The 14031-nt window shown below is 37.6% G+C and overlaps 1 protein-coding gene and 1 pseudogene across 2 annotated transcripts; one reads left to right on the forward strand and one right to left on the reverse strand.

The window, feature by feature from the left end:
• Positions 1–445: 445 nt before the first annotated feature.
• On the forward strand, positions 446–9511 carry LOC143250030 (intracellular coagulation inhibitor 1-like). Its single transcript, XM_076500667.1, has 2 exons — positions 446–654; positions 8417–9511. The coding sequence occupies exon 2, from the start codon at positions 8429–8431 to the stop codon at positions 9509–9511; it is 1083 nt and encodes a 360-aa protein (XP_076356782.1). The 5' UTR covers positions 446–654; positions 8417–8428.
• Positions 9512–10382: 871 nt separating this feature from the next.
• LOC143248605 (intracellular coagulation inhibitor 3 pseudogene) lies at positions 10383–13457 on the reverse strand (annotated as a pseudogene). Its single transcript, XR_013027072.1, has 2 exons — positions 13324–13457; positions 10383–11827 (listed from the first exon to the last, which is right to left on the reverse strand). The product of XR_013027072.1 is annotated as an intracellular coagulation inhibitor 3 pseudogene (transcript).
• Positions 13458–14031: the final 574 nt, after the last annotated feature.

A 14031-nucleotide genomic window follows, 5' to 3' on the forward strand; every position in this document is an offset into this window, starting at 1 on the left:
ACACAACTACATACAAGTACAGTTTCATTCAACATAACATTCATCAAAAGAACACAATTTTCAGTCATGTGTAAGGGGTAATAAATTAATCTTTTATAACTATTTGGGCTGTGTCACCATGTGGAATCTGACCCCTAATTTCAATAATTTAAGCCTGTAAGAAACCGTTGATCTACTGGGAAACTTTAGTAGAAGAGAAAGTAAAACGTATTTTATTAATATCCAACTTATATGAACAAAACTGTACTTCAAACAAAATCCTGTTGGGAAAGGTTGCTCCTATTATTCCTCACGTGACTTCCTTGTAACCACACGATTTCTGAATAATCAGAAACCTGCTTTGTAAATATCCGAACTCCATCAAGAAACAACCTGGTAAACCCCGACAGGTTAGTTAACGGTTCCAAATCCATCTGATAGGTTTGAATTCTACACCAAAATTTTACTCTGTAGGTAGAAAGACTTTTGTTGTTATTGTTTATTCCTCGCTTGTTGCCCAATCATTCACTGAACATTTTCCTTTGTTGTTGCGCGAGTTAGGGATAAAGGGCCTAATCTTACCAGTCATATTGATTTTGTTTTCTTTTAGCTTTAGCGTAACTTAAAAGAAGGAGACTGGGCTTGTGGCACGTTTTATCTTTACCCACCAGACAGGTAAGCCTTTGTTAAAATGTTATACTTCAATCAGTAAGACTTAGGACTAAATCGAAAAATCGAGTAGTTTTTCGGTGTTTTCTGTAATAATATTAAGTTTGACATGTTTTATGTAATATATTAAAAACGAAGCTTTTAAGACGCGTTTCAGAGCTGTGTTTGAGTGTTATCCTAAAAGAATGAAGAATTGCATTGTTTTACTATAGTATAGGTGCTTACATGTGTTATTTATTCTAAATAGGAGCGCCTAACTATAAATAATAAACACGATACGCATCCTACAGGAAGCCTTCTTGGGTGTGGTCTACACAGAACAAATTCGTTACTACTACGTTTCAAGGACAAACAAATTTCAAGACAGACAAAAGGGTAGCGATATAATAGTAAAAAATTATAATTCTACAATGAAATCTTAAAGTAAAATTAGCATCCGTAATTGTCAAAGTACAACTGCACGATGGAAACAGAAACTCCCAACAAGTTTTATATTATTTTTCACCATGACGTATCAATCTCGTTTTTAGTGTATTCCACACGCGCTCTGTATTTTAATAGAAGTTTGGTTTTTGTCGAGTCCAGTAGTTCTCAAAGTGTGGCGACGCGACAGCATGCGTGTGTATATATATACGTATAGGTAGATATATTGGGGTGAGAAGTGTCGGGAAATGGTTTCGGGTTTCGTTTTTGCTTATTTCGAGCTAAGTTTATCATTGTTAAGACAGTTTAAATTAGTTGAACGTTTTTGTTTGTTTGTTTTGAGTTTCGCACAAAGCTATACGAGGGCTATCTGCGCTAGGCGTCCCTATTTTAGCAGTGAAAGACAAGAAGGAAGGGCGCTAGTCATCACCACCCACCGCCAACTCTTGGGCTACTATTTTACCAACGAATAGTGGAATTGACCGTCATATTATAACGCCCCCACGGCTGAAAAGGCGAGCATGTTTAATGCGAAGGTGATGCGAATCCGCGGCCCTCAGATTACGAGTTGAGTGCCTTAACTATCTGGCCATTAAAGTTAAGGTGTCTGTAGAATGTAGAGGCTACTTGCAACGAGAAGTAATAAAAGTATTAATTATAATGTAAAAGTTAGTGAGTTAGTCAAGTAATGAGTTTTTCGTAATTAGTGTCAGATAGTGAATGAAACTATAAGACTTACCTTGTCTGTTCATCCAGTTTAGTTAGCGGGTTTGTTATCAATCAGTTAGCGAGAAAATTCTAGAAGCAAGTTAGCCGTACTTTAGTTTCAGAGTTTATATTCTGTTTGTGAAGTTAGGCTTACCAGTGAATGCAACCTTCAGCAAACGTTATTGAAGAAATTAATTAATTCGTTATCATTACATGGGATAGGCCTAGCATTATTTACACCAAATTATCCAAAATAACCTGCCCAACCATAGAACACGTTTCAACAATATTTTAATAAGGTGGTACAAACTCTTGGGTGGATGAACAAAAAAAAGTTAGCTTTATTATTTATAATTTTAGTTGATCACCTACTGCGATGTTACATGTACAAGAGTAGAATGTGGTGAGTGTATGTTGTGGTTTACAATATGCGTGATGCTGACAGAAATAGGATTTTACGTGTATTAATGTAACAGCATCATTAATACTAATCTTTACCGTAGTTGATGTGTGTCATGGTTTACAGCAGTGGTTCTCAAACGTTTTAGGCTTGCGTATAACTTTTGTTTGGCCCGACATAGCCAAGCGTTTTAAGACGTGCGACTCGTAATTTGAGGGTCGCGGGTTCGCATCCTCGTCGCGCCAAACATGTTCGCCTTTTCAGCCGTGGGGGCGTTATAATGTGACGGTCAATCCCACTATTTGTTGGTAAAAGAGTAGCCCAAGAGTTGGCGATGGGTGGTGATGACTATCTGCCTTCCCTCTAGTCTTACACTGCTAAATTAGGTACGGCTAGCGCAGATAGCCCTCGAGTAGCTTTGCGCAAAATTCAAAAAACAAACAAACAAACTTTTGTTTAATTAAAAAATAAAAAACACTTAGGCTTAATTACAAACAGAGATAAAACCTTGTAACAAATTTTTAAATTTTAAACACTTACTTATTAATGCGAAGGATACAATTGTTTTTTGACATGGTTGAAGAATATGTGGTACAATGTTTTGTTAATTTTAAGGGAAAAAAATAATGGCGAGTGTAGGTAGGTGGAGGGTGAGACTGTAAGTGAAGATAAACAATAGTATGTGTATTATTAATTGTATCGTGTACCACAATTTGGTGATTCCTGGTTTACAGTTTGTGATGATTCAAATCTCTTTGAACAGTGAGATAAAGCCCTGCTATACGTAAGCAAACTGTATCGTTACACACGTGCATGGCCTGACCCTAATTTGTGTTGTAACATAAATAAAGTTGATTAAAGCAGTCCAGTTCATATCACAACAGATGTTGATGGGTGGTGTACCAATCAATATAAACTGTGTCTCAACCTCAACTGTGCTTTCCCTGTCCCAGACGGCCTGAAGAGCTTTGGTATTGAACTAAAGACCTCATCGGCACTCGATATAGCTGAGACAGAGCGGATGACGTATTATTACGTACTTTACTTTCACTCGGAGGTTCTTATTAATGTGTGGTTTTAAAATTATTTGAATACTGAATGTTGATACTGTTTTATTTCCTTATTTAGATTCATTCGATGGTTTAAGCGAGTTAAGTTACTGCTGGAACAAGGTTTTGATTGGTAGGAAGGTCAGTCTGTTACCTTGATCCGTAATTAGCTTATTTCACACTGATTAGTGACGTCACGTGACCAGGATCTCATATATAATCGAATCTACCCTGTTAGATGCTGTATCAATCTCTTAGGTTCTTTGCATAAAAAAGGCAATCTCTGATTTAGTGAGTAGTGCAGGGAGGGTTCACAAACCATATAGTGAGAAGTAGAGAGGAGAGTTCACAAACCATTTAGTGAGTAGAACAGAGGAGAGTTCACAAACCATTTAGTGAGTAGAACAGAGGAGAGTTCACAAACCATTTAGTGAGTAGAACAGAGGAGAGTTCACAAACCATTTAGTGAGTAGAACAGAGGAGAGTTCACAAACCATTTAGTGAGTAGAACAGAGGAGAGTTCACAAACCATTTAGTGAGTAGAACAGAGGAGAGTTCACAAACCATTTAGTGAGTAGTACAGAGGAGAGTTCACAAACCATTTAGTGAGTAGTACAGAGGAGAGTTCACAAACCATTTAGTGAGTAGTACAGAGGAGAGTTCACAAACCATTTAATTAGTAGTACAGAGGAGAGTTCACAAACCATTTAGTGAGTAGTACAGAGGAGAGTTCACAAACCATTTAGTGAGTAGTATAGAGGAGAGTTCACAAACCATTTATTGAGTAGTACAGAGGAGAGTTCACAAACCATTTAGTGAGTAGTACAGAGGAGAGTTCACAAACCATTTAGTGAGTAGTACAGAGGAGAGTTCACAAACCATTTAGTGAGTAGTACAGAGGAGAGTTCACAAACCATTTAGTGAGTAGTACAGAGGAGAGTTCACAAACCATTTAGTGAGTAGTACAGAGGAGAGTTCACAAACCATTTAGTGAGTAGTGTAGAGGAGAGTTCACAAACCATTTAGTGAGTAGTGTAGAGGAGAGTTCACAAACCATTTAGTGAGTAGTGTAGAGGAGAGTTCACAAACCATTTAGTGAGTAGTACAGAGGAGAGTTCACAAACCATTTAGTGAGTAGTGTAGAGGAGAGTTCACAAACCATTTAGTGAGTAGTACAGAGGAAAGTTCACAAACCATTTAGTGAGTAGTACAGAGGAGAGTTCACAAACCATTTAGTGAGTAGTACAGAGGAGAGTTCACAAACCATTTAGTGAGTAGAACAGAGGAGAGTTCACAAACCATTTAGTGAGTAGTACAGAGGAGAGTTCACAAACCATTTAGTGAGTAGTGTAGAGGAGAGTTCACAAACCATTTATTGAGTAGTACAGAGGAGAGTTCACAAACCATTTAGTGAGTAGTGTAGAGGAGAGTTCACAAACCATTTAGTGAGTAGTGTAGAGGAGAGTTCACAAACCATTTAGTGAGTAGTGTAGAGGAGAGTTCACAAACCATTTAGTGAGTAGTGTAGAGGAGAGTTCACAAACCATTTAGTGAGTAGTGTAGAGGAGAGTTCACAAACCATTTAGTGAGTAGTGTAGAGGAGAGTTCACAAACCATTTAGTGAGTAGTGTAGAGGAGAGTTCACAAACCATTTAGTGAGTAGTGTAGAGGAGAGTTCACAAACCATTTAGTGAGTAGTGTAGAGAAGAGTTCACAAACCATTTAGTGAGTAGTGTAGAGGAGAGTTCACAAACCATTTAGTGAGTAGTACAGAGGAGAGTTCACAAACCATTTAGTGAGTAGTGGAGAGGAGAGTTCACAAACCATTTAGTGAGTAGTACAGAGGAGAGTTCACAAACCATTTAGTGAGTAGTACAGAGGAGAGTTCACAAACCATTTATTGAGTAGAACAGAGGAGAGTTCACAAACCATTTAGTGAGTAGTACAGAGGAGAGTTCACAAATCATTTATTGAGTAGAACAGAGGAGAGTTCACAAACCATTTATTGAGTAGAACAGAGGAGAGTTCACAAACCATTTATTGAGTAGAACAGAGGAGAGTTCACAAACCATTTATTGAGTAGAACAGAGGAGAGTTCACAAACCATTTATTGAGTAGAACAGAGGAGAGTTCACAAACCATTTATTGAGTAGAACAGAGGAGAGTTCACAAACCATTTATTGAGTAGAACAGAGGAGAGTTCACAAACCATTTAGTGAGTGGTACAGAGGAGAGTTCACAAACCATTTAGTGAGTAGTGTAGAGAAGAGTTCACAAACCATTTAGTGAGTAGTGTAGAGGAGAGTTCACAAACCATTTAGTGAGTAGTACAGAGGAGAGTTCACAAACCATTTAGTGAGTAGTGGAGAGGAGAGTTCACAAACCATTTAGTGAGTAGTACAGAGGAGAGTTCACAAACCATTTAGTGAGTAGTACAGAGGAGAGTTCACAAACCATTTATTGAGTAGAACAGAGGAGAGTTCACAAACCATTTATTGAGTAGAACAGAGGAGAGTTCACAAACCATTTATTGAGTAGAACAGAGGAGAGTTCACAAACCATTTATTGAGTAGAACAGAGGAGAGTTCACAAACCATTTAGTGAGTAGTACAGAGGAGAGTTCACAAACCATTTAGTGAGTGGTACAGAGGAGAGTTCACAAACCATTTAGTGAGTAGTGTAGAGGAGAGTTCACAAACCATTTAGTGAGTAGTGTAGAGGAGAGTTCACAAACCATTTAGTGAGTAGTGTAGAGAAGAGTTCACAAACCATTTAGTGAGTAGTGTAGAGGAGAGTTCACAAACCATTTAGTGAGTAGTACAGAGGAGAGTTCACAAACCATTTAGTGAGTAGTACAGAGGAGAGTTCACAAACCATTTAGTGAGTAGTGTAGAGGAGAGTTCACAAACCATTTAGTGAGTAGTGTAGAGGAGAGTTCACAAACCATTTAGTGAGTAGTGTAGAGGAGAGTTCACAAACCATTTAGTGAGTAGTGTAGAGGAGAGTTCACAAACCATTTAGTGAGTAGTGTAGAGGAGAGTTCACAAACCATTTAGTGAGTAGTGTAGAGGAGAGTTCACAAACCATTTAGTGAGTAGTGTAGAGGAGAGTTCACAAACCATTTAGTGAGTAGTGTAGAGGAGAGTTCACAAACCATTTATTGAGTAGAACAGAGGAGAGTTCACAAACCATTTATTGAGTAGAACAGAGGAGAGTTCACAAACCATTTATTGAGTAGAACAGAGGAGAGTTCACAAACCATTTATTGAGTAGAACAGAGGAGAGTTCACAAACCATTTATTGAGTAGAACAGAGGAGAGTTCACAAACCATTTATTGAGTAGAACAGAGGAGAGTTCACAAACCATTTATTGAGTAGAACAGAGGAGAGTTCACAAACCATTTATTGAGTAGAACAGAGGAGAGTTCACAAACCATTTATTGAGTAGAACAGAGGAGAGTTCACAAACCATTTAGTGAGTAGTACAGAGGAGAGTTCACAAACCATTTAGTGAGTGGTACAGAGGAGAGTTCACAAACCATTTAGTGAGTAGTACAGAGGAGAGTTCACAAACCATTTAGTGAGTGGTACAGAGGAGAGTTCACAAACCATTTAGTGAGTGGTACAGAGGAGAGTTCACAAACCATTTAGTGAGTGGTACAGAGGAGAGTTCACAAACCATTTAGTGAGTGGTACAGAGGAGAGTTCACAAACCATTTAGTGAGTGGTACAGAGGAGAGTTCACAAACCATTTAGTGAGTGGTACAGAGGAGAGTTCACAAACCATTTAGTGAGTGGTACAGAGGAGAGTTCACAAACCATTTAGTGAGTAGTACAGAGGAGAGTTCACAAACCATTTAGTGAGTAGTACAGAGGAGATTTCATAAACCATTCAATGAGTAGAACAGAGGAGAATTCACAAACCATTCAATGAGTAGAACAGAGGAGAATTCACAAACCATTCAATGAGTAGAACAGAGGAGAATTCACAAACCATTTATTGAGTAGTACAGAGGAGAATTCACAAACCATATATTGAGTAGAACAGAGGAGAGTTCACAAACCATTTATTGATTAGAACAGAGGAGAATTCACAAACCATTTATTGAGTAGAACAGAGGAGAGTTCACAAACCATTTATTGAGTAGAACAGAGGAGAGTTCACAAACCATTTATTGAGTAGTGTAGAGGAGAGTTCACAAACCATTTAGTGAGTAGAACAGAGGAGAGTTCACAAACCATTTAGTGAGTAGAACAGAGGAGAGTTCACAAACCATTTAGTGAGTAGTGTAGAGGAGAATTCACAAACCATTTATTGAGTAGAACAGAGTTCACAAACCATTTATTGAATAGAACAGAGGAGAGTTCACAAACCATTTAGTGAGTAGTACAGGGTCAGAAAGATTTACTCAGTAATAGGAAGGAAAAGAGCAGAAAATTTGTTATCCAAGGATATTCGGAAGCACATGAAGGAGGATAAGGAGTTATAAACTACTGATGTCAGTAAACTAATATCAATGAATGTAAACTGTGTAATTATTTGTTAATTAAGTAGAATTGGTCAGAAATTACGAAGAGATTCCGTTTTGAACACAAATGGAAAATTCTGTCTTATGTGACCTATTTACAACTAGCTTGACTACTTTTCCTTGGACAGAAGGTATGTAAACATTTTCATGAAAGGTTGTTTTAGGACATAAAAGTGGCTTCCTTTGTATGTAATATTAATAAAAACACACACATAACAATGAAGAATATAAAATGTGAAACGTAACATTTGCATGTCTCTTTGCAAGGATCCAATAAACCTTTATAACAAATTTGGTGAAGACCGATGAACTGGGGACAAAGTGGTGGTAAAAAAAAACAACAACAAAATTATAAAAATGCGCAAAACCAAATTTGAAGCATTCTGTGTACCAAATAATCCACCAGACAAATTTTGGTGATTATCCATCCACACCCTGCGAAGTATTTACATGGACATACGACAGACGGTACCGTTATTAAAATATATGTAACATTATTTTTTTATCTTTAGTAATAGTATTGTGGCTATTAAGTTAAATGTTTATAAGGTGAGAAGCTGTAGTAAATTATTGTTGTTGACAAATAAATCTCTTTCGATAAGAAACTTAAAGAAGGTTCTAGGATTCTTGTTGTGTCTTAAATTTGGTTTTGTTTCTAGGCTGACATCAACATGGTTAGTTTGTTTATCTCAACTCTCCTTGCTGTTGCCTTCATCCAGTGTAGTTGTGTTCCGACACGTGAAGAGACTGACAGTTTTGCTAGGAGTGTGGTCAAAGCTAACAATGAGTTTACCCTCTCTCTCTTTAAATCATTAGATAAGCCAAGTAATGCTTTTATCTCTCCTTGGAGCTTGTCTGTATCTTTGGGTATGGCTTATTTAGGTGCTGCTGGTGCTACTGCACGGGAAATGGAAGATGCACTGGGTTATCGAACATCAGGAATCCAGGGGGAATCGGTTCACCTTGGCTTCATGACGGAACAGACTAGGTTGAACAGCGTACAGGAAAAATACGAACTTAGCAGTGTAAATGCAGCCCTCATCCAGAAGGGTTATACGATCTCCCAGTCTTACATAAATGGGTTAGAACAGTATTACAAATCCGCTGTAAAAGAGGTCAACTTCACGGACTCATTGTCCGTGCTAGAGTGGGTAAATGCATGGGGGTACTGGGCTTCCCATAGTAAGATAAACAATCTGCTGACAAAAAAACTGCCAGAGACCACCAAGATGGTATTGTTGAATGGAGTTTATTTCAAGGGGAAATGGCTGAAACCGTTTGACCCCAAAAACACACGCGACGAAACTTTCACCAACGAAAATGGTCAAGAAGTTGTAGTTCCTCTGATGCAAATGACTTTCGATGCATCCTATGCGGAATATGCTAATCTCAGTACATATGCGATAAGCTTCCCATATGTCGATGAGGATATGAGTATGATAGTGCTTCTTCCATCAGAGATCAGTGATCTGAAGTCTCTGGAAAAAGGACTCACGACAGCCATATTGGATGACATCTTATCCCATATGGAAACTCAAGTGTTAAAAGTTGGCTTACCCAAGTTTGAGCTAAAGGACAGCCGAAACTTAAAAAAACCGTTGAAGTCCATTGGAATGGAATCGTCGTTTACCAATATCAAAGCTGATTTCTCTGGAATTACTGGAAATCGGGATTTATATTTAGAAGAAGTCATTCATCAAGCCGTCATACAAGTGAACGTTATGTGGAACGCGTTTGTTTGTTGTGCTTGGTAATATGGTGCGAACGGAGCAACCTCAGATCCATGGTTCGGCACACGAACCATTGAGCCACGCTTTTCAATACTTTCTGAGTAACTAATGATACTGAGAAATTCCGATCGACCGTCCTTCCTGTCTCAGATATGGTCCTCACTCACAGAATGTTTACTACGTCATAATAAAACAGTTTTGAACGTGCGAGTCTGTGAGCCATCATGTCACAACCACAGCCTATAAAAAGTTATGGTAGAACAATGTATCAGAACTACATTTTGACAGATTGATGTCTGTTAGTTAATTTGACGTGTAACGTGATGATTGGTTTCTAAGCAACGTATAATGTGATGATTGGATACTTGAGGCAACATGTAACGTGATAATTGGTTTTTAAGCAACATATAATGTGATGATTGGATACTTCAGGCAACATGTAACGTGATGATTGATTTTTAAGCAACATATAATGTGATGATTGGATATTTCAGGCAACATGTAACGTGATGATTGGTTTACTGAAGCAGCATATAGCGTGATGATTTGTTTCTTCAGGAAATCGTCAAATTAGATTGGATAATGTCATACATAATGATATGCTGACATTAAAACGCTTTACGAATGATGGTCAAATTCCACTGGTCGACAAATGTTACTACAAATCAACCTGTAGCTTCCCGGCTAATGCTTGGAATTACTTCATGATTTTGTAGAGTTACTTAAATACATGATATATAAGGATGTTTGTTCAGAAAGTTTGTACCCGTTAACTAAATATTTGATGTGTAAAGAAGTTCGTTCTTAAATGTGTAAAAAAACACAAAATCATCTTAATAATATCGTACATAAAACTCAAGTTGTGAACTGAATATAAAAAAATGAACTGCACTAATTAAAGTTGCAACTATTTATTCTGTAATAAAACAAGATAAGTAAGTAAGCCTCCGAGGTAAGGCTATGAGAAATATAAAATGACAAACTATTATTTGAAAGTAATATTATAAACAAATTTATAGTTATATGTAAAATAGCTTCCACGTCATAAGTTCCAGCTCATTGAGAAGGAGAAGGTGACTTTACAGTTTGGCAACTTTTCCAATAAAGAGGACGACACCAGTTTCGGTGTGGCGGATGAAAAATACAAATGGATGGTTTGCATAAAACCTTGGCGAGGCTGAGTAGCTGACTACAGATGCTCCACTAACAGCAGTGGCTTCGGTCCCTTCTTCATCAACTTGAATAAAGGTTTTGTGAATTACATCCGAAACACGAAGACTTCCATCTCTTACTATACCTGTTAAATTAGCGTTACGAAAAAGAGTATTCATTCCCATGTTAATTAGGCTGCGCTTTAGCGTATTAGTGTAGGCTTCCTTTAGTGTAAACTTAGGGATAACCACGTCAACTTGCATCTTGTGTAATAGTGAATCGATATGAGTAAGGGAAGAAGGAGACAATGCATTTTCCAGTTCTGTCAATCCAGTTCGACTTCTAGGTAGAAGTAGTAACATATTTATGTTATTGCCTTGGTAAGGCATTTCCAAAGCAAACGATTTCAAGCTGGGAACATAGGCAAACGGAAATTCCGATGTCATATGCATCATGACGACATTAGTCCGAGTTACTCCGTTGTTTAAAAAAGGTAATACCTTGGAACTTTCTGGATCGAACTTGGTTTTCCAGAAACCTTTGAAATACACAGCATTCAGGAAAACAGACGTGTGTTTGGTTCAAGGGCATTGTCTAGAAGAACAGGAATGTTGTTTCTGGTTTTCTGGGCAACCCATTTATTGATAGCTTGCTTAACCTTTTCAGGTCTATTAATAAAGTCCACTTCTTGTGCCACTGCTCCAAAATCCCTTTCCAAATGCTGCTTGTATTCGTCCAAAATATCAAAGGAGTTTTGAATCAGAAGGGCACTTGCCGTTTCCAAGGTGTAGTCATTGGAACTGGTGTTAAGAATGTATATTAGTTGTTGAAATCCAAGGAAGATGTCGTTTGGACTAAGTTCAAGCATGTTGTAACCAAGTGATATCCTCATTTCACGTTCTGTGACACCACGTGACCCAAGGTATAACATTGCCATAACACTAGACATGGTGTAAGGAGAGATTAAGATATTGTATTGTCCTCGAAGTTTGCTGTAAAGACCGAAACCAAAGTAATTGGTAGCATTGGCAATCTTTGAGGCTCTATCTGTTTGCTGAACGTTGTCGATAGAGAAATCTAAGTAATTACCAAATAAAGAATTACCCAAGGAACTTTCAGCGAAGAAGATGAATTGTGCTGCAAAACTAAGCCTTTTTTGAAAACTGAAATCCCCATTATCTTGTTATTCTGTAAGAAAAGAAAAAAAGTGTAACATGAGGGACTTGAACAAACGTTTTATTTCTTGGTAAGTAATGATTAAGAGAGCCTAATAATTAATCATGAATCCATCAAGTTTAGCAGGATCCATCATGAATCCACCAAGTTTAGCAGGATCCATCATGAATCCTTCAAGTTTAGCAGAATCATTCACGAATCTATCAAGTTCGGTCGGGTCGATCACAAATTTATCATTTCGGCGGAAATTCATCTCAAGAAAAGCACTCAGTCTGTAATCACGAGGAATTTTCGCGTTAATATTTACTAATTAAAATAACTAGTCGCAGTTGAGATAATTTACGCACGTTTTTTGATCACTACGAAATAAGCAGAGAAACTACGTAAGTGTTCTAGTCACTTTAGTTAATCTAATATTTAATGTTATGCTTTGCTCCAATAATATTTTGCAGTAATATCAATCTGAATCAATAAAGACGAAGATATACAGTGTTGATATAATTCACTTTGATATAGGTTTTTAACTTGTAACCTCATCAAGAAGTTCAGTTTGATGACGCTCCCGTCAAAGAAATGTAACAAGTTAAATGATCAGTAAACCACAAACATTCTACCGACGTACACTGTACCAATGGTTCTCCACCTTTTAACCACTAAGAACTCATTTTATTATTAATTTGTTCCTAAAGAACGCCATTTTGTGTCCATCTGTGCATCATGTAATTAAATAATGTAACTCAACGAACACTCAGTATTACCAACGTGGACACTCAGTGATTCGGAGACCTCAGGCTGAGAAATACTGAGCTATGCTAACACTTAATTGAATGAAAAAAATGATTTCAGAATACTTGAAGTATGCCCGGTATTCTCTGGTTGGTTTGTTGGAAGCTCCAAGGCGCTCAGAGGAAATTTTAAAGGCTTATTAGGCTAAAAGTCGGGTTTCGATACCCGTTATCTGATGTTTTAATTAACAAACTTTTTGTTGAATTTTGTGAAAAACTGTAAACTAAGAAACTTCCCTAACTGTGACGTGACAAACTGGAGGGAAGACAACTAATCAGCAATAGCCACCACCAACTCTTATAACACACTCACAGTTCCAAAGTTCGGAGATTTTTAGCGGTGAAGGACCTCAACTTCACAATCTGGACCGGCAATCACCAGGCAGCCCTCAATCACTAGGCAGCCCTCAATTACCAGACAGCCCTCTATCACTAGGTAGCCTTCGTTCCACCAATTCTATATTCTTAAAATTTATAGCTTTATAATTATAATATCATGTTTCGTTGCTTCATTTTGGCCGAGCGTGGCACAAAGGTCAGCGTTCCAGTAAGTAACCTAAAAGGTGGGGGTGGAAGCTGGTTACTATCTGACTTATTTCCAGCCTGTCAGCTCCAAATAACGGACAACTAGTGCCAATATATCTTTTTACTTACGTATGCGAGAATATGTGAAAAACAGAAAACTCTACTATATCGATAACATTACAATAGAAAACTACTTACCACTGAGCAAACTGAACTTCCAACTTACTGAGAGTTTCTGCAAACTTATAAATGAACTCAGCTTCGAAGCAGTTCGTAAAAAACTAGGAAGAAAGAAAACGACACGCACGTGCCCTTTTTTTTAATAGCTTCTATAGGATATTGCAAAGTGATATAAAAAATTCCTTTATATATCTGTCTTTTGATTGGCGTAGTTTTTTTAATGACGTCCTTATCAAAGTCACACCATCCTGAAATTCCTGCAAAGAATAAACGATAAGAAACAAATCGAGTGTGTGTCATTAAATCCACAGTTTCCGTCAAAGTTAATAATTTCCTGTACGGATTATTAAAACCGGTTTATGTGTATGTTTCGATTTGATATTTTTTTGATTTCGCTCAAACTGCTTGAGGGGTGTTTGGGCTATCAGTCCTAATTTAACAGTGATAGACTAGACGGAAGACGGCTAGTCAACATCACCCACCGCGAGCTCTTGACTTACTCTCTTACCAACGAATAGTGAGATTGACCATCCCATTATAACACTCTCACAGTTGAAAAGACAAGCATGATTGATGACGAACCTGCGATCGGCTGATTACGAGTCGTGTGCACAAACCACCAGTAATATTAAGTTACTGATCATTACCACTGAATGGTAACCAATAGATTAACATTTATATTAAGTTACTGGTCATTGCCACTAAATGGTAACTAATGGATTCATA

The sequence above is a fragment of the Tachypleus tridentatus genome, chromosome 4 (assembly GCF_004210375.1).
Source record: "Tachypleus tridentatus isolate NWPU-2018 chromosome 4, ASM421037v1, whole genome shotgun sequence".
NCBI classification, from domain to species: domain Eukaryota; kingdom Metazoa; phylum Arthropoda; class Merostomata; order Xiphosura; family Limulidae; genus Tachypleus; species Tachypleus tridentatus.

Coding starts and splice junctions, on each gene's coding strand:
- LOC143250030 (XM_076500667.1), top strand. CDS start 8,429: ATGGTTAGTTTGTTTATCTCAACTCTCCTTGCTGTTGCCTTCATCCAG.